General features: G+C 39.4%; 1 protein-coding gene across 1 annotated transcript in view; it reads left to right on the top strand.

Annotated features, from left to right (window-relative positions):
* Nucleotides 1-24,463, top strand: part of dapk1 (death-associated protein kinase 1) — a 167,165-nt gene that overhangs the window by 90,629 nt on the left and 52,073 nt on the right. Inside the window, exons 15-18 of the mRNA XM_052019586.1 lie at nt 4,951-5,049; nt 18,252-18,449; nt 21,038-21,235; nt 22,826-22,924. Of these exons, the coding sequence (XP_051875546.1) occupies nt 4,951-5,049; nt 18,252-18,449; nt 21,038-21,235; nt 22,826-22,924 (594 nt within the window). The remainder of the gene's footprint in view (nt 1-4,950; nt 5,050-18,251; nt 18,450-21,037; nt 21,236-22,825; nt 22,925-24,463) is intronic.

Below are 24,463 nucleotides of genomic sequence, written 5' to 3'. Positions count from 1 at the left end.
TGGGTGCCCATGTACTTGGCCTGGAACTCATCCTGTTCAACTCCAAGCTACTTACTCCCTTGTACCCTCTCCATCAGAAAGATATTTACCTGACTACCTTTAACTGTAAATTTCCACCCCTCTCTCCTCTAGTCATGCTATTTATTCCTCTGAGTGCTTGTACATTCCTCTTCCATTCTCCCCACCACTGCATTCAGATTCCAAGCTCCTATATTGTCTAGAATTTTCTTTCTTGTCCCTCGACTTCTGTCTCATTCTATTTCTGTCTCCTTTCACTCTCCTTACTAAACCCACATGTTCAACTAACCATTTAGATACCCATGCCAATAATGTCGACTCTCAGAAATTACTTTCCTTGTGTCCTTGTGAAGATTTTTTTTACATCAAATGCATCACGTGAATGCAAGCCCATCATCATTTTCCAGAATGTGTCTGCAACATTTGATGCCTGATCCAAGCCAGAATGCAAGAGGCAAGTACTGATTGTATAGGATGGATAAAATCACTTTGAATCCTATTTGGAGTACAGGATGCCACAACATGGAATGAAGCTGCTCGACCCATTGTAACAGCCAGCTATTTGAAAATGATATTGGGCCAGATATTGTTGAGAAACCACTGGCAATTTGATGCAGAATTAATGACATTCCCTAAGTAATTGTCAGGAAGCTAGGGACTCCTGCATAGGAAGTCCTGAATTTCCTAGAGGTGCTACCTGACTGCACTCAGTTGTTGGACTTTTCATGGAGTCCAACACCAGGTGCCAACTTCCCATAGTTCCCCAGCAGTTATGCTGGGAAATCATTCCACTAAGTGTGCACCAAGTAAGACCTTGCACATGTTCAACAACTCTATGCATTTCAATAGAAAGCAGCAGTTCAAGAGAGGGATATATTTTATGTAATGTACAATTAATTGAGTAACAGCAATGCATTTAATTGTTGGCAGTGTTTCAGTTTTTTTAATGATTGTGAATGGTTTTGTATGTCAGGGATATTCAGAATCATTCACTTTTGGGAGGTGATTAAGCCTAGATGGCACATGCCTAGTTGCCGGAGGCTATTTTTCAGCATTTATAGGGCTGTGACCTCTCCTGGTCCTACCAAATGATGTTACTTAGCTTTACATTACATAAGGTCTTGCTATCAGGTAATAACTAGTTTCATTGAAAAAGTTACACTGCAGGTAACTGTGGACTTGTCAGATGCTGCCAGTGAATTCTGGAGCATTCAAATAGTCTGATTTACCAGCTTTGTAAATATTCTCCTGCAAGTACTTCTCTTTTGATCATGCATTCCAATCTATAGCAATTTAAATGCCAATTACCATTCTGGTTGCTGGCATTTCTGGCATAGGAAGCAACTTACTCCATTAAAACTTCAAAATTTTGAAAGTCTTTCAAAATCTCTTCTGTACTTTAAGGAGAACAGTCCCAGTGTTTCATCCTGGGTCCCATTTCCAGTAAATTTCCTCAATGACCTTTGACATTTTTCTTACTGTGTTAGAAGTCATGCTGCTTCCTAAAATGACAGTAATTCCTTATTAATTGTCTTATCAATTTGGCATACCAACTGCAAAAATATGTGAATATATACCTCTCTGATCCTGCATTCAAATAAAATTACCTCTCCTCATTCACGATCCATGAAGGTAGTGGACTATCATAAAGAATATAAGGAGGCATAAGGAATGCTTTCTTTTATTGCTAAGGGAATTTCTAAAACTCTAGGCCACAGCTAGAGCACTGTGCACTGTTCTCATTATCACATGACATGAAGAATGTGATGACAGTAGAGGGGGTGCAGAGGAGAATTATAGGAGAATTGCTTGGGTGGAGAATTTTTGATGTGAGGAAAGATTGAGCAGGCTGAAGCTGATTTCTTTGGCACAATGGCACTTGAGAGAATATTTTAAGATCTCTATAAAATTATGAGAGGCTGAATAGGAAGAACCTGATTTCCCTTAGCTGTGAGATAAGTAACTAGGCATGTAAACTGGTAGAGGAACAAAAATTCACTCAAAAGATTAAACTGTTGGGATCAGAGATGTATTTCGAACTCTGCCTAAAAGGATGGTGGAAACTGAAAGCCTCGTTACATATTTTTTAAAAATCTATTTGGATAAGCACTTGTTCCTTATAGATATATCAAGAGCTGGGATGTATGATTTTTCTGGGTAGCTTTCTATACTGGTGTGGAAACAGGATGTGCTAAATGGTCTCCTTCCCTGCCTTAAGTTTCTGTGATTTTGTTCTTACGTGAGTAAATCATTTCACACTTCGTTGTTTTAAATGTCATCTGCTGCGTGTCTGCCCATTTTACTTGTCTGCCTGCCTTTTTGGAATCTGTTACCTTTCTCCTCGTTCTTCATTATGTTTTTGATTTTCATGACATTCACAAATTTAGAAAGGTGTTGTTCTAACACTGGTTGCTGGGGAACACCACTGTGTATTTTCCTGCAGTCTGCAAAGCAACCAGTTGCCACAACTCTCTCGTGTTCATGTGGCCACTGCACTTTAATCCCTTAAGTTTCAGTTCTACTAACAAGATGTTGTTAGAGAAGTTGCTGGATCGCAATTGAGAGAGGGAACCTTGTCTGATATTCTACTACTTAAAATCCTTCCTTGCTTTTGAACAGTCTTTTCTTCAACTGCTGTGAAGCATCTTGGAATGAAATGAATGTTGATCTTGTGCCACTTGTTGTTTAACTGATGTTCTTACAGATAATCGGTTAGTTCTGCATAGACCGGGTTTAAGCTGAGGACTTCGCTGGACTGTGCGGCTCAATTTTTCATGGATATTCTGATGAGAAATTTGTCTCTATCACTTAACCAATGTTAACAGCTGCAGAGGAAATATGATTTCATGAAAATCAACAAAATACTGCAAGTGCTGGAAATCTGACTTTCTGACCAACAGACCGCAATCAGTGAGGATAGGCAGCAATACCTCCAACATGATTACTTTCAACACTCGTGCCCCACAAGGCTACATCCTCAGCCTTCTACTCCACTCCCTATATACTCATGACTGCGTGGCCAGATTCTGCTCTAACTCCATCTACAAGTTTGCAGATGATACCACCGTAGTAGGCCATATCTCAAATAATGATGAGTTGGAGTACAGGAAGGAGATAGAGAGCTTAGTGACATGTTGTCATTGACAACAATCTTTCCCTCAATGTCAGCAGAACAAAAGAGCTGGTCATTGACTTCAGGAAAGAGGGCAGTGTACATGCACCTGTCTACATCAATGGTGCTGAGGTCAAGAAGGTTGAGAACTTCAAGTTCCTAGGAGTGAATATCATCAATAGCCTGTCCTGGTCCAACCATGTAGAGGCCACAGCCAAGAAAGCTCACCAGCACCGCTGCTTCCTCAGGAGGCTAAAGAAATTTGGTATGTCCCCTTTGACACTCACCAACTTTTATCGATGCACCATAGAAAGCATCCTATCTGGATGCATCACGGTTTGGTATGGCAACTGCTCTGCCCAGGACTGCAAGAAACTGCAGAGTTGTGGACACAGCCCAGCACACCACGGAAACCAGCCTCCCCTCCATGGACTCTGTCTATATCTCTCACTGCCTTGGTGAAGCAGCCAGCATTATCAAAGATCACACCCACCCGGGTCATTCTCTCTTCTCTCCTCTCCCATCAGGCAGAAGATACAGGAGCCTGAGGACACGTACCACCAGGCTCAAGGACAGCTTCTATCCCATGGTGATAAGACTATCGAACAGTTCCCTTATACGATAAGATGGACTCTTGACCTCACAATCTACCTTGTTTGACCTTGCACCTTATTGTCTACCCGCAATGCACTGTGGTTGTGACATTTTACTCTGTATTCTATTATTGCTTTTACCCTGTACTACCTCAATGCACTGTGTAATAAATTGATCTGTACGAACAGTATGCAAGACAAGTTTTTCAATTGTACCTTGGTACAAGTGACAATAAACAAATACCAAAATTAGAAAATGCTGGAAAAACAGCAGGTCAGGCAGCATCTGAAAAGAGAAACAGTAAACATTTTGAGTCGCAGACCTGCTGACTTTTTCCAGCATTCTATTTTGTTTCTGATTTTTTTTTTATATATTGTGTTTTGGGTTAACTAATCTAATTCTGAAAATGCCAAACAGTTGATTTTATAGTTTTATGGTGTATAAGATTGTGATTGTTGGGATCCAAGCATAGGATAACCTGATGTGATTGGATGTGTCACATGGTACTGGGTGGGACTAATCTGGAATGTATTTGAGGATGAAGGAGGAGCAGAAACCAAAATCCCTATGGTTAGTTACAATAAAGGGTACATTGGAACTGATCTTCAGAAGTCGTGTCAGTTCCACCCATAACCTAATGGTTTTTCTATTTGGAAGGTTGGCATTGTAGCTTCAATGTATGCATAAGCAGGAGTGCTGCCACTCCAATCTGCTGTATTTCCAATCCTGTAGTGCCTGTATTGCAACACTGAGTTCTCCTTAAAACTCAGAGGTTCCAGGGACCTCCATTTATTATGCAGTTGTGTTTGTTTAACTGTTCTTGACAAGAGGGTGGCCTAATTATAGCCGTGTTGACTAATCTTGTTATTAGCTCTGTTGAACTTGCAAATCTTTTGCTCTTCACTTCCTTCATCTTCCCACTCTACTCCACCTGCTCTCTCCATCAAATTTTGACTCCTTCTGGTCTTTATTTTGATTTCCTGTAGATGTATCTCCGTAAGACTATTGTTTTGTAATTATTACTTATCCATCTCTAACTTTTTAAAAAAGTCTTGTGTGAGGCAGCCAAGCATTGATGCATTTTTAAATGCTTTGTATTTAGAAAGTCCCATAGCAAATGTCGATATGAAATGAGTCTTTATAAATGGAGCTTAAACACTATGGTGGATTTTAGTTTGGGTTTAGTCAGATTTTTAACTTTTATTTTTGTTTATATTTTACTGTAGTCTGGTGAAACTGCCCTCCATGTAGCAGCTCGTTATGGTAATGTTGAAGTTGTGCAATACCTCTGCAAAATCGGTGTTAATCCAGATCTTCAAGACAGGGTAAGAGCATGTAAAGTAGATCTGCCATATTAAAAATTACATTTCAATTCAACTTGACTCTTTTTGATTCTCTGTGGTATTAGGATGTGCACATAATCAGCTGATTAATGATTATGCAATGAATGTGGAAGGGAACTGGGATAAAGAATTCCACCTGGGAATGTAATGCAATATAGTCTTTCACTCTACCCATTTGCCTTCCAAGGAGACTGTAAAGAAACTAAATTTGATGGTTTGTCTTAAGACATTGAAAATTGCTCCTGTATTCAAAATGAATCTGTAATGGTGGAGTTAACCATGTACAGCCAAGTACCAGAGATGTTGATGAAAATATTGTCCTTTGAAGCAGTAAACACTTAAGTGTTACTTAAAAACTTGTTTATTCATTGCATTTACCTCATCTCGATAGACTTGGAAAGATTGAATTCAGTAAGCATTTTCTTGCACATGTTTTTGGAATTAGTTTAGCTTTATGTTTCAACAGAGGATTCTACACATCTGTTACAATGCAACAGCAGGAAAAGGGGGCCTTCAGCCCTTTAAATCCATACCAGCTCGACATAAGGGCAATCTAACTACTCCCACCCTATAGCCCTCTTCCCATGGTCCTCCAAATTCTTCCCTTTCAGATCCTTGTCTAGCACCCTTTCGAATGCTACAATTGAATCAGCTTCCACTACCACTGCTGGCAGTGCATTCCAGACACTAATCACACAATGCGTTTTTTTTTAAAGTTTCCCTTTTACTTAATTCACAAACTTGCCTTTGTACAAAAAAAAATCATTTCTTATTCTTGATCCGAGGATACGAACATAATGGAGGGATATTCCATTGTGCCGTAGCCCTCAAGTGGCTCATCCAAACTGTTTCCCTCTAATGAGGCTGAGCGTGGGCCATGTGGCAGGTGGATGTTCACATCTGCCCTTCAACCCATCTTCAACTTGTATCCATGCAATACTTTCTAACAGGTTTTACTGAGAACTGATCTGAAGCACAAATTTCTTTTTAAAAACCTACGTTTCATTATCTGGTAATAATGAGACCAGATTTCTGTACAACTGGCTCAGTGAGATCCGCTAATCCGGTACTTACTACGAATCTTGACCATTTGGCATGGATTAGTAACAGGCCTAATGATGGATATAGTTTACATTGTTGACAACATTTGAAGACCAAATAATATTTGTGTCATGTGAAGATTATTCATAATGCTCTATTCTCAGTTTTTCTTGAACAGCAATTTCATTACCCTTTTTCTTGACATGACATGCCATTAGTCAACTAAGGAAGTGGATTGCCCTAATTGTTTCCTGACCTCTGGTAATACTATTCTTAATTCCTGTTTGGAGACACCCTTTAATTATCCCTGTCCTCCCTCTGGAAATTGAAATCTACTCACAGGAAACAAATCAAATGGCCAGTATAGAATATGAATTTATGTTTTGCTTTTTGCAGAAGTCACTTAATCGCTTCAAGGGATGTATGTTTTGGTATTCACTATAATAGATGTTGCTGCAATTAGAGAACCATAAGGGCAGACGATTGGAAGTCTTGTGCACTGTATTATTGAACAGTGGGAAACTTGTTTGCAAACCTGATTTTTTTCCCTCAAGAAAATGTTATAATCCCTTTCACATCGAAAGCATTTACAATGAGTCATGTGCTTTACAAATATAGGAGAAATTGAAGCAGAAATATGCCTTATGTTCCTTGGAGCCCACTTCACCGTTCAATACAATCATGGCTGATCCTCCATCTCCAAATATATTCTGGTTCTCTTCCGATTCCCCTTGATGCCTTTTGGGTCCAGAAATGTATCTATCTCCTTCTCAAATATATCCAGCAATTTGGTCTGCACAGAGAATTCCATAGTCTCATCACTCACTGAGTGACGGGAATTCTCCTCATCTCAGTCCTAAATACCTTGCACTGTATCATGAGACAGAGACCCTGGTTCTAGTCACTCTCAGACCTTCAAAGCCAAGGGAAACATCTTCCCTGTATCCACCCTGTCGAGCCCTGTCAGAATTTTGTGGCTTCAATGAGATTTCCTTTCATCCTTCTAAACTCTGGTGATAAAAGACCTATTGGACCTCATCTCTCCTCGTACAACAGCACTGCCATTCCAGGCTTCAATCTGATGTAGCATTCCCTCAGTGGTAAGTTTTTCTTCCCGTGGTAAGGAGCCAAAAGCTGTACACAGTACTCTAGGTATGACCTTACAAAGGTCCTGTATCATTGTGGAGAGACATCCTAGCTCTTGTATCAAATCTTCTTACATTGGAAGATGGTATACTATTTGCCACCTTTACTGCTTGTTCCATTTGCATGTTTGCTGTCAATGCTTGGTGTACAAGAACGGACAAATCCCTTTGTATGTAAGCATTCATGCTAAAGTAAATAACTTCACATTTATCCACTTTATATTGTGTCTGCCATGTTTTTACGTACTCCCTCATGTCTAAATCACCTTTAAAGTCTCTTTGCATCTTCCTCATAAGTTAAGAGGCCCACCCAGCTTTGTGTCATGGGCAAACTTAGACACATTACATTTGGGGTCCTTTATCCAAATCATAGATGATTATTGTGAATAAATGGACCCCCAAACACTGATTCCTGTGGTATACCATTAGTCACTGCCTGCACACTGAAAAAGACCCATTTATTCTTGCCTGTGAACCAAGTTTCAATCCAGTGTATTACCCCAATCCCTTGTATTGTAACTTTGCACACTGAGCTCTTAAGTAGGACTTCATTAAAGGCCTTCTGAAAATTTAAACACCTTACATCCACTGCCTCATCCTTATCAATTCTACTGGTTACATCCTCAAAACTCTATTAGGTTTATCAAACTTGAGTACCCTTTCATAAATCCATGTTAACTTTATCTGATCCCATTGATATTTTATAAATTTCACATCTTTCTAATACACTCCTGCATTTTCTCTACTACTGATATTCAATAATATCAGGAACTGTTGTTCCCTCTCTTCTCTTTTCCCACCCTTTTTAAATAGTGGGGTTATATTTGCCACCCTCCTATCTGCAGGGACCATTCTATAATCAAACAAATTTTGAAAGAAGTTGCTTGGAAAAATTTTGGAAGAACTTTGCCACTGTTTTCATGGCTGCTACTTTTGGTACTTTAGGATGCCTATTATCACATTCTGGGGACTTAATCACTTTCCAGTCTCATCAATTTCTCCAGCACTTTGCTACTAATTTCCTTTAATTCCTCTCTTCATTAGACCTCCTGGTTCCCTATTATTTTTGGGAAATTATTTGTGTTTGCATCCATGAAGACAAAACCAAAATATTTGTTTAATAGCTGTGCCATTTCCATCTTGCCCATTACGAATTCTTACATTTCTGACTGTAAAGAAGTACCATTGTCTTTACTAATCTTTTTTTCTATTTACATACTTGTAGAGGCTTTTACTATCTGCTTTTTGTTCCTTACATGCTCTGTCATGCTTTGTTTTATATCTGGTAGCCAATCTCTTGATCCTTTCTCACTGAATTCTAAATAGTCAATCCTTGGATTGCTACTTGTTCTGGCAACCTTATATGACTTCTCTTTGGATCTAATATGATCCTTAACTTCATTTGTTAGCCATAGTAGGATGGCTTTTCCTTTGTGGCAGAAAGGAATGCATAATTGTTGCAGTTTTTGCATTTGTTTCTTAAATGTTAGCCATTGCTCATTCACCATTGTGCCTTTTAATGAAGCTCCCCAATCTATCCCAGCCAACTCACCCTCATACCTTTTTATTGGTTCCTTTGTTTAGATTTAGGCTGCTAGTCTTAGATTAAACCACTTCATTTTCCAGCTCCATGAAAAACTCTATCATGCTATGGTCACTCTTTCTTTAAGGATCCCATACAATAAGATCATCTGTTAACCCTTTATTGTTGCACAAAATTAGATCTGAAATTGCCTTTTCTCAAGATAGTTCCTCAACACATTGATCAGAAAAAAAACCATTACATGCATTTCCTAAATTTGTCTTCCATCTCATGACTGTGAATTTGACCAGTCCAGACAAGTCCCCCATGATTCCTGTACTATCCCAATTACATGCAGTAAGATTTCCTGATTTATGCCCAGTATTTCAACTACTATTTGGTGGCCTACAAATAACAGTAATAATGTTTTCTGTGCATTGCTATTTCTTAGCTCTTTCCAAATTGATTGTAATTCCACATCATGCTCTGCTGAGCCAAGGTCATTTCTTACCACTGCACTGGTCCCCTTTCTTATTAATTGCACCATACAACGCATTTTCCTTTCTGCTTGGATATCCTAAACATCAAATATCCTTGAACGTGCAACTCTTGACTTTGGTCACTTTGTTTGATCATTTCTGTAATGGCAATTAGATCACACCCATTCACTACTATTTGTGCAATTATTTTATCCACCTTGCTGTGAATTCTGTGCACATTAAGACGTAGCATAGTTAACAATGGTCAATTTAATACTTTTACTGTACTTTGACCCTATTTTCTACCTGCCTTTTGTTTCTGTTCTCTATTTTGCTTACTATTTTCTACCCTCCACTTCCTGCTTTGTTTCTTTCCTTCCTGAATTCCCCTTGTGGTTTTCATGCCCGTCTCGTCTACAGAGGCCATATGGGTGGAGCTGAGGAACAGGAAAGGTGTGGCCACACTAATAAGGTTGTATTATAGACCGCCCAATAGTCAGAGAGAATTGGAGGAACAAATCTGTAGGGAGATAGCAGACCGATGTAAGAAACAGAAAGTTGTAACAGTAAGGGATTTTAACTTTCCACATATTGACTGGGGCTCCCACACTGCAAAAGGGTTGAATGGCTTGGAATTTGTCAAATGTGTTCAGGAAAGTTTTCTAAATCAATATATAGAGGTACCAATGAGAGAGAATGCAATACTTGATCTCCTATTAGGGAACCAGGCAGGTCAGGTGACAGAAGTATGTGTAGGTGAGCATTTTGGGTCCAGTGACCATAATGCAATTAGTTTCAAGATAATTATGGATAAGGAAAGGTCTGGTCCTCGAGTGGAGGTTCTAAATTGGAGAAAGGCCAATTTTGTGGAAATGAGAAAGGATCTAGGTAGGGTGGATTGGGATAAGTTATTTTCTGGCAAGGATGTGCTCAGTAAATGGAAAGACTTCAAAGATGAAATTTTGAGAGTGCAGAGTTTATATGTTCCTGTCAGGATTAAAGGCAAGGGTAACGAGCATAGAGAACCTTGGTTTTCAAGGGATATTGGTGAGCTGGTTAAGAGAAAGAGAGAGTTGTATAGCAGGTATAGGCAACTAGGAACGGATGAGGTACTTGAAGAGTATAGGAAATGTAAGAAAATACTAAAAAAAGGAAATCAGGAAGGCAAAAAGAAGACGTGAGGCTGCTTTGGCAGATAATGTGAAGGTAAACCCAAAGGGTTTCTACAGGTATATTAAGAGCAAAAGGATAGTAAGATACAGAATTGGTCCCCTAGAAGATCAGAGTGGTCGTATATGCGTGGAGCCTCAGGAGATGGGGGAGGTCTTAACAGTTTTTTTTTGCATCAGTATTTACTCAGGAAACTAGCATTGTGGATATGGAAGGAAGGGAAACAAACACTAGTGTCATGGAACATATAGAGATTAAAAAGGAGGTACTTGATGCTTTACAGTGAATAAAGGTAGATAAATCCCCAGGGCCTGACAAGATATTTCCTCAGACCTTGAGAGAGACTAGTGTAGAAATTGCAGGGGCCCTGGCAGATATATTTAAAATGTCCTTAGCCACAGGTGCGGTGCCAGAGGACTGGAGGATAGCTCACGTTGTTCCATTGTTTAAGAAAGGCTCAAAGAGTAAAACGGGTAATTACAGGCCAGTGAGCCTGACATCAGTAGTGGGTAAATTATTGGAAGGTGTTGTGAGAGATAGGACATATAAGTATTTGGACAGCCAAGGGTTGATTAAGGATAGTCAGCATGGCTTTGTGCGTGGTAGATTGTGTTTAACGAATCTTGTGGAGTTTTTTGAGGAGGTCACTAAGAAAGTAGATGAAGGTAAGGCTGTGGATGTTGTCTACATGGACTTTAGTAAGGCCTTTCACAAGGTCCCACATGGGAGATTAGTTCAGAAGGTTCAGTCAATGGGTATCCATGGAAAGGTTGTAAACTGGATTCGAAATCGGCTGAGTGGGAGAAGACAGAGAGTGGTTGTGGATGGTTGTTTCTCAGATTGGAGGCCTGTGACTAGTGGTGTGCCTCAGGGATCTGTGTTGGGGCCATTGTTGTTTGTTGTATATATCAATGATCTAGACGATAATGTGGTAAATTGGATTAGTAAGTTTGCGGATGACACTAAGATTGGAGGTGTAGTGGACAGTGAGGAAGGCTTTCAAAGCTTGCAGGGGGATCTGGACCAAATGGGAAAATGGTCCAGAAAATGGCAGATGGAATTTAATGCAGACAAGCATGAGGTGTTGCATTTTGGGAGGACAAATCAAGGGAGGACATACACAGTAAATGGTAGGGCACTGAGGAGTGTGGAGGAACAAAGGGATCTGGGAGTTCAGATACATAATTCCTTGAAAGTAGAGTCACAGGTAGACAGGGTTGTAAAAAAAAAAGGCTTTTGGCATCCTGGCATTTATAAATCGAAGTATTGAGTATAGGAGTTGGAATGTTTTGGTGAGGTTGTATAAGTCATTAGTGAGACCAAATTTAGAATATTGTGTGCAGTTCTGGTTGCCGAACTACAGGAAGGATGTCAGTAAGATTGAAAAAGTGCAGGGGAGATGTACAAGAATGTTGCCGGGTCTTCAGGAGTTGAGTTATAAGGAAAGATTGAATAATAGAAGTACAACAAATCCGGATGTTAGGATACAGAATGTTAGGATCGGGGATGAGGATGTTCGGATACCGAATGTTAGGATAGGGGATGAGGTCTACACGAACATGTCTAAGATAGTAGGTAGCGAAGATAGTAAGAAGGATGGACAGGTAGAAAGTCAGGATAATCTGCTGATCAATAGAGGTACAATAAAATCAATAGCAGATACCAGTCTAAACATACTATATTTAAATGCACGTAGCATCAGGAATAAAGTAGATGACCTAGTGGCACAACTACAGGTTAATAAATATGACATCGTTGCAATCACTGAGTCGTGGCTTCATGATGGATGTGATTGGGAACTGAATGTCAAGGGGTATACAGTATATAGGAAGGATAGGAGGGTAGGCAGAGGGGGAGGTGTGGCCATGATGGTTAGTAGCGATATAAAATCAATAGAAAGGAAGGACATTGGGTCAGAGGAGGTGGAATCCTTATGGGTGGAGCTGAGAAATAGCAAGGGTAAAAGAACAATAATAGCAGTCATATATAGGCCCCCGAACAGCAGTCAGGAAGTGGACCATAAGTTGCAGATTGAGATAGAAAAAGCATGTCAGAGTGACAATGTGAAGATAATTATGGGGGATTTTAACATGAAGGTGGACTGGGAAATGCAGCAAGGCGGTAGTACTCAGGAGAGTGAGTTTGTGGAATGTCTAAGGGATGTTTTTCTGGAGCAACTTATTGAGGAGCCCACCAGGGGATCGGCTGTTTTGGATTGGGTGCTGTGTAGTGAACCCGAGGTGATTAGGGAACTAAAGGTAAAGGAACCACTGGGAACAAGTGATCACAATATGATTGAGTTTAGTTTCAAGTTTGAGAAGGAGAAGCTGATAACTGGTGTATCGATATTTCAGTGGAATAAGGGAAATTACAAAGGTATGAGAGATGAGTTGGCCCAAATTGATTGGAGGAGTAAGTTAGCTGGAGGGACGGCAGAGGAAAAATGGAAGAAATTTCTACAGGAAATAAGGACAATGCAGGACAGATATATTCCAAGAAAAAAGAAGGTTTTGAATGGAATAAAGGCACAGATGTGGATAACGAGGGAGGTGAAGGATAAAATAAAAGCAAAAGGGGCGGCGTACAAAGTAGCAAAAATTAGTGGGAAAACAGAAGATTGGAACGATTTTAAAAATCTGCAGAGAGAAACTAAGAAGGTCATTAGGAAAGCAAAGATGAGTTACGAAAGGAAGCTGGCGGACAACATTCGGAAGGATTCTAAGAGTTTTTTTAAATACATAAGGAATAAAAGAGAGACACGGGTTGACATAGGACCAATTGATAACGGTGCAGGAGGTATTATAATGGATGATAGTGAGATGGCAGGGGAATTGAATGAATATTTTGCATCGGTCTTCGCCGTGGAGGACATAAGCAATGTGCCCATTAGTCAGGAGTCTCACGAATTGGAGATGAGTTCAATTGAGATTAATAGGGAGAAGGTGCTTGGAAAACTAAAGGGGCTTAAGGCTGATAAGTCTCCCGGACCGGATGAGGTGCATCCCCGGGTTCTGAAGGAGGTGGCTGTGGAGATAGTGGAGGCGTTGGCGATTATTTTTCAGGAATCGATAGATTCTGGCATGGTTCCGGAGGACTGGAGGGTAGCGAATGTAGTTCCGTTGTATAAGAAAGGTGGGAGGCAGCACAAAGGCAATTACAGACCTATTAGTCTGACGTCAGTGGTGGGAAAATTATTGGAGTCTATCCTCAAGGAGGAGGTTACCGAATACCTAGAGGCGCAAGGCAAGATAGGACCTAGTCAACATGGTTTTGTGAAGGGGAGGTCCTGTCTGACCAACCTATTGGAGTTTTTTGAAGAAATCACAGGTAGGGTGGATAAGGGAGAGGCGGTAGATGTTGTGTATTTAGACTTTCAAAAGGCCTTTGATAAGGTGCCTCACAAGAGACTGATTAATAAGATGAGAGGTCATGGAATTATGGGCAGGGTAGCAAAATGGGTGGAGAATTGGCTGGTTGGCAGGAAGCAAAGGGTGGAAATAAAAGGATCTCGTTCTGGTTGGTTACCGGTTACTAGTGGTGTGCCGCAAGGGTCGGTGTTGGGGCCTCTCCTTTTTACCTTGTACATCAATGATTTGGATGATGGAATAAATGGTTGTGTGGCTAAGTTTGCGGATGACACCAAGATAAGTGGAGGAGTAGGGAGCATAGAGGAAATAGAAAGAATGCAGAGGGACCTAGACAGTTTAGGAGAATGGGCAAGGAAATGGCAGATGAGATTCAATGTTGAGAAATGTGCAGTTGTACACTTTGGAAGTAGAAATAAGCGGGTAGATTATTATCTAGAAGGAGAGAAGATTGATAGTGCGGTAGTACAAAGGGACTTGGGGGTACTCATACAAGATACCTTAAAAGTTAACCACCAGGTTGGATCGGTGGTTAAGAAAGCGAATGCTATGTTGGCATTCATCTCGAGAGGTATAGTGTATAAAAGTAAGGAAGTGTTGATGAGGCTCTACGGGGCGCTAGTGAGGCCTCATTTGGAATACTGTGCGCAGTTTTGGGCCCCGCATCTTAGGAAGGATGTGCTGACGTTGGAGAGGGTTCAGAGGAGATTTACGAGAATGATTCCAGGAATGAAAGGGCTTAAGTATGATGAGCGTTTGTCAGCTCTTGGACTGTACTCGCTGGAGTACAGAAGGATGAGAGGGGACCTCGTAGCGACATTTAAAATGTTGACAGGTAAGGATAGAGTAGATGTGGCTAGGCTGTTTCCCTTGGTGGGCGTGTGCAGGACCAGAGGGCACAATCTTAGAATTAGAGGGTACAGTTTCAAGACAGAGATGAGGAGAAGTTTCTTTACCCAGAGGGTGGTAAAATTGTGGAACTCCTTGCCACGCACAGCAGTGGAGGCCAGATCAGTGGGGGTATTCAAGGAGGAGATAGACAGATATCTAAATAGTCAGGGTATCAAGGGATATGGGGATAAGGCTGGCAAATGGGATTAGAATAGTTTTTTTTTCCCACCCCATTTCTTTTTCCCTTTTCCTTGGAGCAGACTCGATGGGCCGAATGGCCTGCTTCTGCTCCCTTATCTTGTGATCTTGTGATGTTAGGACTTTATTCCTTGGAGCTGAGAAGAATGAGGGGAGATATGATAGAGGTTTATAAAATGATGAGGGGCACAGACAGGGTTAATGCAAGTAGGCTCTTTCCACCTAGATTAGGAGAGATAAGTACGAGAGGACATGGCTTTAGGGTGAAAGGGGAAAGGTTTAGGGGGAACATTAGAGGGAACTTCTTCACTCAGAGTGGTGGGAGTGTGGAATGGGCTGCCATCTGATGTGGTAAATGAGGGCTTGCTCTTAACTTTTAAGAGTAAATTGGATAGATACATGGATGAGAGAGGTCTGGAGGGGTATGGGCTGGGGGCAGGTAAATGGGACTAGCCGAATAATGTTTCGGCACAGACTAGAAGGGCCGAATGGCCTGTTTTCTGTGCTGTAGTTTTTCTATGGTTCTAATGTCAAGCTTGTTAAGAGTTTGGAAGTTTAGTTACTGTAGGAAACACAACAGCCAAATTTTTTGCACAGTGAATGCCCAATGTAAAAATCAGATAATCTGTAATATCGATCAAAGCATCAGGTTTGGCCAAAACCATAAGTAATTTGGTGTAATTGTCCCTCAGGCTAATCTCCTTTTGTGGGATTGTCTTATGACGAGATCGGGATAAGGCCAAACACCTGTCTGTTCCCTGCTAGGACAAACGCAAGAAGTCCTGGGAGCTTCTCATTCACCTTTCAGTAGTCAGGTTCTGTAGTTCTGGCAGAGTTCTCTAAACTAGAAACTTTCATCAGCAGTGAGAAAAACAATATAAAAATGAGACGGCATAAATGACAAATATGTGATTGATTGAAGGTAGAATACAAATATATTAAATAGAATGCAAAGATACTTGCAGTTCAGCCTGCTTGCAGTCAATGATTTATACACTTATTAACTATATCAAGCAATTCTATTTAAAGCCTTAGCCAGCAAATTTGCAGCACTTATGACCCCTAAAAATGATCTGTCAAATCTAATTTCTGTTCAGTACTGATTCTAAGTTTAAACAACACAGATTTATTGCATTGATGATTTAACACATGGGCAATAAAGAAACATAAATGTTAGCAAGGATACTTGACATTTATGGACTATGCACAGGATATAAAGCAGTGTACTTTGCACTTCCAGATTCAGAGTTCACAATTGTACTATTCATAAATTATTGCTCATGGTTTTCAAAGGCAAATGTAATATTTCAAAAGGTTTTCAGTGAAATATCATGGAAATATGATGATGTTCTTGAGAGCTGCCTTTTCCTTTCATAATTTGCTGCTTGTGCTGAGGTATGATTCTTACAGGAGTGGCTAATTTGTGTGGAACCCCTTGACAGCAGTCAGCAAGTTTTTGACCTTCAGATCACAAAACACCAAAGCACAATTCTGTCCTGCTACATTATCCAATTTGCGCTTTAGCAAGAGCTGCCAAATAGATCTAAGAAAGAGAGATCACAGATAATAGATGTTAGCATCACTCTGATTGTAGCTGAGATCAGCTAGCTAAGCCAAAACCCATAATCAAACCTGGCACTCTTTGGTGTAGAATCACATCATGCATTTACTGATTCAAACCCTTGATAAGCCCATGTTTTCTATTTTAAGAAAGAAATCAACATTTTGACTTTTATCTGGATGGTCAGTCCAAAGCCAAAAGATATCCACCAAAATTTTCCCTTTGCAATACTTAACTGTTAAATGACCAGGGATTTACATGGGTTGATTACTTTTTGTGAAGAGGAACTTTCTGATATCCATTTATTTATTTTAAAGTGATGTATAAAGTATGATTTTTGAAAATGCTGTTGGTCTTATAAACATTACCATCACAACAAAGTTTTTAAAAAAATTAAACCAGCTGCTCAGTTGGGTATGGTGAGATAGTATGCTTAAGTGCTTTTAAATCTGGAATAAAAAGCTTCCATCAGTAATGTTGACCATGAAATTACTGAATTGTCATTAAAAACCCATTCAGTTCACATACATATTTTAGAGAGAGAAATCTGCTATCCTTGTCTGTTATCCTTGCCTGCTTGAGCTTATGTGTGACATCGGACCCTTGGGCATTGTGGTGGACTCTTAATGAAATGGCCTTGCAAGCCAATCAGTTCAAGGGCTATTAGGAATGGGGTAATAAATGCTTAGCTAGTCAGTGACATGTACAAATGAAAATGTCAATAAATAAAGGAGTCTGGTGGAATACTTGAAATTTGCCTGGGTGAGTGAGGCTCCAACAACACTCAAGAAGTTCAACACCATTCAGGGCAAATCAGCCCATGCGCCTAGTGACCCATTCATCACCCTGAACACTCATTACCTCTGCTATTGACACGTCCTAGTGCATCACTGGCAAAAGACTAGTATGGAGGTACTGGAAGTAAGTGGTAAAGCTAACGGAACATTTTGTTTATTGCTAGGGGAATTGAACACAAATATAGGGAAGTTATGCTTCAGTTATGTACAATATTGATAGGACTGCAGTTGAATACTATGTACGATATTGGTCTCCTTGTTTAGGGAAGGATGTTAATGAATTGGAAATAGTTGAGAGGAGGTTTACTGGATCAATACCTGAAATGGGTGGATTGCCTTATGAGGAAAGTTTAGACAGGATGTATTTGTATCTGTAGGATTTTAGAAAAGTGAGGATGCAGTTGATTTAAACATAAGATCCTGAAGTATCTTTACAGAGTGGATGAGGAGAGGATGATTCCTCTTGTGGATGAATCTAGAACTAAGGGTCAATGCTAAAAAATGAAGGCTTATCCATTTAAAATGGAAGCAAGAAATTTTCTCTGAGTGTTTGAGTCCTGAATACACCCTCAAAGCTGGTGGAACCAGAACCTTAGAATATTCTTAAGGCAAAGGTAGGTAGATATTGATAAGCAACGGGTGAAAGGTTACAGTGGGTAGACAGGAGTTGAGGTTACAATCAGATCAGCCATGATCTTATTAAATAGCAGAATGTTTGAGGGATTGAATGGACCATTCCTGTTCCTATTTCATATATTCATATTTATTTGCATGAGTCAGGATGCAGGTTATTTTGAAGTGGTGCCATTCAAAGATTTGTCTTAGATCTTGCATTTTCATAATCAATGATTCTCAATGCATAATCAGTTCACTCTTTTTAAATTGCACTGGTGTGTTATTCTTTCACCACTGCAACATTTCTAGTTCCATTATCCTTTAATACTTGATTGTAATTGTACCTAATTTATTCACTATTACTAAAATTTTAATTCCCCTTATTTTTTCTTTGTACCAGGAACAAGAAACCCCATTGCACTGTGCAGCATGGCATGGTTACTATGCAGTGGCCAAAGCACTCTGTGAAGCTGACTGTGATGTTCACATTAAAAATAAAGAAGGAGAGACACCTCTCTTGACTGCATCTGCAAGAGGCTATGTGGATATTGTGGAATGTCTGATGGAACATTGTGCAGACATGGATGAAGTTGACACGGTCAGTTTTGAGCACATAACTTGATTACTGTTTGATTGTGCCACTTCATAATGCTACCAGTCCTTGGGAGATGATTGATTTTCCAATCCACACTGTATTGGTGTGTTTTCCTTTAGACTTCAGTGCTAGCCATAGAGCCAATAATAACACATTGGCTCTGTTATTATTTTAGCAGTATACCCTGTGAAGATGATAATACTTTTTTTGCTCCTTTCCAATGTCACAATACTTGTATGTTCTTGCAACATTGATATTACAGCATTGGTCATGCTCTCCTCACATGGAGCACATGGTTTATCAATGAATCACTTCTCCTTTTTGAAAACCATTTTATGGCAACAGACCCTTTCTTCCCAGATTGCTCTTGCACTGTGATGAGCATTCTGATTACTACTTTCAGCAATGCTGCTGTAAAGAAGATGAGCCCTTCCTATAAGTACACTTATTGAGTTGAGATCATTGGAGGCCAAAACTGTATACTGGCATCTCCTGATATTGTGATTGAATCTGGCTCTCATCCTGGCAACAGAATTGTAAATGTACAAAGTAAGTTCTGCTGGGAAGAGGACAGGTTGGGAGTGGCACATGAATGTCAACTTCACACAATTCAGAGTAAATTAATGCTGATGTGAGAACACATTTTAAAGTCTTTGCTGATGCCACCAAATATATAGTGCAAATATCTATATATAATGAATGAAAGTGAGCAGATTTTCTGGAACTAGAACAATGCAACTAAAACCATTATGAAAGTGGATTTTTTTGTTGGCTCTCACCACATTCAACATTTCTGCAACTTTTAATTTCTGTGCACGCACACCAACAATTCTACTTTGCCATAAATTAAACAAAAGTAGCTAGCAATTCACACATGTCTATATTTATCAGATTAACACATCCGGGCACTCAAATCTTTGTGATCAATGAGTACAGGGTATCAAATCACTAAGGAGCAAAAAGATCTAAAGCTTCAAATGGAGAAAATATTATCATCCTTGTATCTTTTCTAGTTGTTGCAATAAATAAAGTCATGCAACACAGAAGCAGGCCTTTTGGCCCAACTCATCCATGCTGACCAAGGTGCTTACTGGAGCTAGTCCCATTTGGCCCATATCCCTTTAAACCTTTTCTACTGTCCAAATGTCTTTTAAATGTTGTAATTGTACCCACCTTCACAGCTTCCTCTAGCAGCAGGTTCCTTGTACCCACTACCCTCTGTGTGAACCACGTAGACTGGGAAAATCTCAGTTGTAGTCTTGGGAAAGATGACTTTTGAAAATGGGATTTGATTTTGTTATGAGGCTCCTCACTACCACCCAATGTATGAATCTGCATACGTATATGTAGTTCTCCAATGTCAAGCTGATGGCCAGAAATGTAAGTGAGCAATTGTGGATAAATCATTGCTTTTGAATAAGGTGCATAGGCTTAACTAGTTAATAGCAGTGAATATCACACATTCTACTTCCTATGGGGAATATTGGTTTTACAAATGGTCACAGGATATCTGTTAATGTGCAAAATCATCAGGAATTCCTTCTCCTGATGGCAGGATTTGAACCAGGTAACCAGAGCTTCACTTGGGTTTGAGGAATCATGGCCCTGGTTTAATAACAAAGAACTCTAAGTAGGAATGGGACAAGGAATTAGTTGGATAGAAATAAAAAGTGGAGCAAATTGGGAAGAGAACTGATGCATGTGAGTGTTCTACAGTTATTCCAGAAGGATGAAATGGAATTTCAGACATCCTAAAAGGAGACAAACAGGACAGAATTCAACAAGTAGTTAGGTTGTTTATTTGCAAGTTGTGCCTAAAGTTATTGCCCTGCTGCTGCTATTTTTTTTTGCAGAGTTTCTAATGTTATATGAAGCATGTGTGCAAAGACCTTGCGTCTGCAAATATCCAGGGTATATAATATTAATGCCCAAATCTTTAGGAAATGGCCATCAGCTAAAGTATTTCTCCATTTAATACTTTATTAGGGAAGTTCCAGTTGTGTCCTGGTTTCCTTGCGTGCAGCCAATTCTTTCATTTGCATCTGCAATGCTCAGAGCATTCTTGGGACCATGAGATGGTCAGACTTCAAGTGCATTAATAACATTAATTACTTGAGAGTTGGAGTTGGTGATTTCAGAGTTGGGATGGTGCAGGGCAGCGTTTTATTTAAATTTAAGCTAATCTGCCCTTAAACAAGAGTTCCCTTTCTATGTCAGAAAGGTCTCTTTTTACATTAAGTTTATATCACATATTGGGCAGAAATTAGTTTGACCCTGTTTCATGGCACAGAATTGGAACATATGCACTGCAGGCATAATCTCTGAGTCAAGGGGTCGTCATTTGATGGTTAAATTAAATTCCTCACCTTTCGACTAGGAGTTGCAAAGAATTCTAAGTGAAACGTCCTGACTCCTACCCTGCTCAAGAAGTGAAGAATTTATCAAAATGTGTCCTTTAACAGCCATGAAGCACATAAGATGCATATTCAAGGCATCCAATGCCTGGTTTGGTTCACTCAAAGAAAGGCAAACAGCAGTTTCTACCTTTTGTGTTTTGTTGCAGAATTTTAAATTGCTTAATTTTTTTTCAGGATGGTCACACAGCTCTGCACCTTGCAGTACGAAGATGCCAGATAGACGTGGTGAAGTACCTACTAAATCAAGGATGCTTTGTAGATGTGCAAGATCTGCATGGTAATTCGGCTCTGCACATAGCCTGCAAAGATGGCAACATAGCTATTGTTATGGCTCTTTGTGATGCAAACTGCAACCTTGATATAACTAATAAGGTAATGTCATCATTAAGTTTTTTTGTCGTCTTATTTGAATTTCTTAACCTTACATTATAATAGTAAATAAATGTGTAACAAAGTACCGCAAGATTTTGCTGTTGGTGAGTGAAGTATTCATTGAATGAAGACTATGATGGAATTGGATTCATCTGGAACAGCACTGCTACTTCCTCTGGAGGCTATCAAGGATCCATCATTGCCTCCTTCCTTCCCCACTCCCTTAGCAATGTCATCCAAAAACAGAATAGGTTCTGGTTCTTTATGTATGGAAATCCTACTAAGCTCTAGCTTGCCACCGCTATCTCTCTACCTGGTCTGTGATGTGTCATACTCCTGTTTGTCTTGCAGTACTGAATGAGCAGAAATTTCCTTAAATGAAGACTTTGTCTTTAATTCCCTGCTTTAAATTCCATTCACAAACCACCACTTCTGTCCTTCCTTCCTAACTGAATCAGATTTGCTGCAGTATTGTGGTTGTATTTAATCCATAACATGAGCTCTACCATTTCACGCTCTTAACATTATCTATCTCCATCACTTCGTCAGCTCATGAACTGTTGAAATCTTCATTCCTGCCTTTAGTTAGCTCTTAGCTCAGTCATACCTGTGTTATCCTGACCATCCCTTTGCTATCTGCTCTTCATGAACTAAATTTTGCTGCTCATATCTTAATACAAGGTCCTCTATATCCATCAACCCTTGGCATGTTGATGTCTTGTTTTTTTTCTTATTTTTTTTTAAATTCCTCCATTGTCTTATCCCTCCTTATCTGTAATTTAGTCCATTCATGTGGTCCTGAACATTTCAACTGTTCTTCAGTTTTGACTTCTGGTGCATTCCCAATTTGCACTGTCAGTGGTAGCTCTGGTATTCCCCCTCTTCCTCTCTCTTTCATTCTCTTTTCAAGACATTCGTTGGCACCAAGCTTTTTAACTGTCTACCTCAATATCTATTTTGTGGTTCATTGCCAATCTTTGGACATTTTAGTGCAAGTTTAGTGAGGAAAAGAAAAAGTAATTAAACTAGAAAACAGTTTCATCCTCCGTGAATTTTACAGAAATAAAGCACTTGCAACAGTTTTGGAGGTTAAATTAAATGTGTTTTAGTGCAGCACCCATTCTGAGGAAGTGCATTTCTAATAGACAGATTTTATCATCCGTATGAATCAAGAGTTTTAAACCCTGATCAAATTTGGCTATCCAGCAATGCACCTTAAAGTTTGTTGCATATACTTTGAAGTTTTGTGTAAAATTGTTTCGGATCTCAAATCCTGAGGATATACACGTGTGTTCTTTTATCTCAATATTGCTAAATGAACTTCACCATTCATGAGCATTGGACTCTGGGATTAAGGAGATCACCTAAGACAACCTCTCCATAAGCATTTAAATCAGCCTGCCTTCATCCCTGTGGAACAGCAACCAATTGAAGCCTTTCCTGATGTGCCTTGTCCCTGTGGGATAAGAGATGTGCCAGAAATTTGAGTGCTTCCCTTTCCAGAAAAAAAAGTTACATTGTAGAAGTTGTTTCATTCTTTTTAAATATCTTTGTCTTTCCTGCATTAATCATGCTTGTTTCTCCACATAGTATGGAAGAACACCTTTGCACCTAGCTGCTAATGCAGGGAGTCTTGAAGTCGTCCGCCACCTCTGCCTTGCTGGTGTTAATGTGGAAGCTGTTAGCTTGGTAAGTTGACCAGATGATCATTGTTATTGGAGCTCTAATAACACTAATTCATTCTATTAACTTTCAACGGTCTCACCTCATAATAAAACAAATTAGCTTAAAATTAGTGAGGTAGGAATGATGTTTGAATTATGGTCAATGTTTCCTAAGAATTTTCTGAATTGACTCAAACTGACAGAGGAAACCAAGATACTAACGTAGCTTACTTTTATACTGATACAGCAAGCTGATTTGAACTTCGATCTCACCATTCAGTGGAAAAAAAATACACAGGTCCTACAAGTCAGTGCATTGTCCTAATCTTTTTGATGCCAAGCCTAAATAGATGCAACTCATAATCATCCTGATTTTTTTTTCTCCTTTGTTTGCTCCCTTTTCTCTACTGAAAGGGGCAAATCGTGAGATCATGGGTTGAACATCAGCAGCCTGCGATCTCACTCACTGACTCTTCACTAAGTATGCAGTAGGGCTAGTATAGCCATCTAAACCTCCTCAGAGTCTCTAAATAGTGAAAGAAATGCGAAGCTTGGCTATTTTTGTTTGTTTTTTCAGCTCAGGATGATGCAAACTAGGTGCTTCCTGGTAGATCAGATAATTCAGCACAGGCTAGGGATTTTGAGCAATGTTTAACTGGTGAATTATTATCAGTTTAACTTATTTTTTATAAAAGGGGTTTTATTGTCACCTTCATTGTTTGTATATCAGGTGAAGTTGAAGGATGCTGTATGGTCCACACAGCTCTCTTATATGTTCTCTCAGGTGCGGATGTGGGTTTGGCTGTGTGCAAAAGAATTATCCTAGTTCTTGCTGGTTAACTGAATTATATTGGAATTATAACTCTTTTGATGTACTTAAATGGTGATTACTTTAATAATTTTCTCATTTTAATATGTATTTTCAAAATACAAGATATGCACTGCTGTATTAATGCAAACTGCTTGTCTCATTTGAAAGCAAATAATATGAATTTCAGAAGTCTTGAGTTTAGAAAAAATGGAAGTCGTCAGCTGATCAGGCAGCATTGGTGGAATCACAAATAAAGCTTAAATTTCATATCAGCAACCTTTTATTTGTATCATTAATGCCTTAGTTAATATTTCAGAATTAACTGCAGCTCTCTCACTCGTTCTCCACAAACGCTGTCTTATCTGTTGATGATTTCCAGCATGGATCTCTTTTGTCACTAAGCTGTTTCTTTCTGGTTATTCTGGGTGTATATGTGGGCATGTTAATTATGTGCTGAGATTTGAAGCACTTGATTTTATTTTAATAATTTACATGACAAAGAACAGGTTTTTTGTTCAGATGGAGGATATTTTGCAAATACTTACTAGTATCAGTAAAGATGAATGAGGCATTGACATTTCTGATATGTAACCCACTTTGAGAACTGGAGGAAGTTTAGGAAGATCTCAAAAGATGAAATAAGACAGGAGAGAAGCAGGATGCAAAATGGTTAAATCACTTGCAAGCTACTTAACAGAAAATAGTTGTTAAATGTTATGGAATATCAGTGAAGTTAAGGTTATGAAAAGGTGT

The sequence above is a fragment of the Pristis pectinata genome, chromosome 7 (assembly GCF_009764475.1).
Source record: "Pristis pectinata isolate sPriPec2 chromosome 7, sPriPec2.1.pri, whole genome shotgun sequence".
Classification (NCBI taxonomy): domain Eukaryota; kingdom Metazoa; phylum Chordata; class Chondrichthyes; order Rhinopristiformes; family Pristidae; genus Pristis; species Pristis pectinata.
The sequence above is the reverse complement of the archived record's forward strand: the minus strand, read 5'-3'. Positions and strand labels throughout refer to the sequence as shown.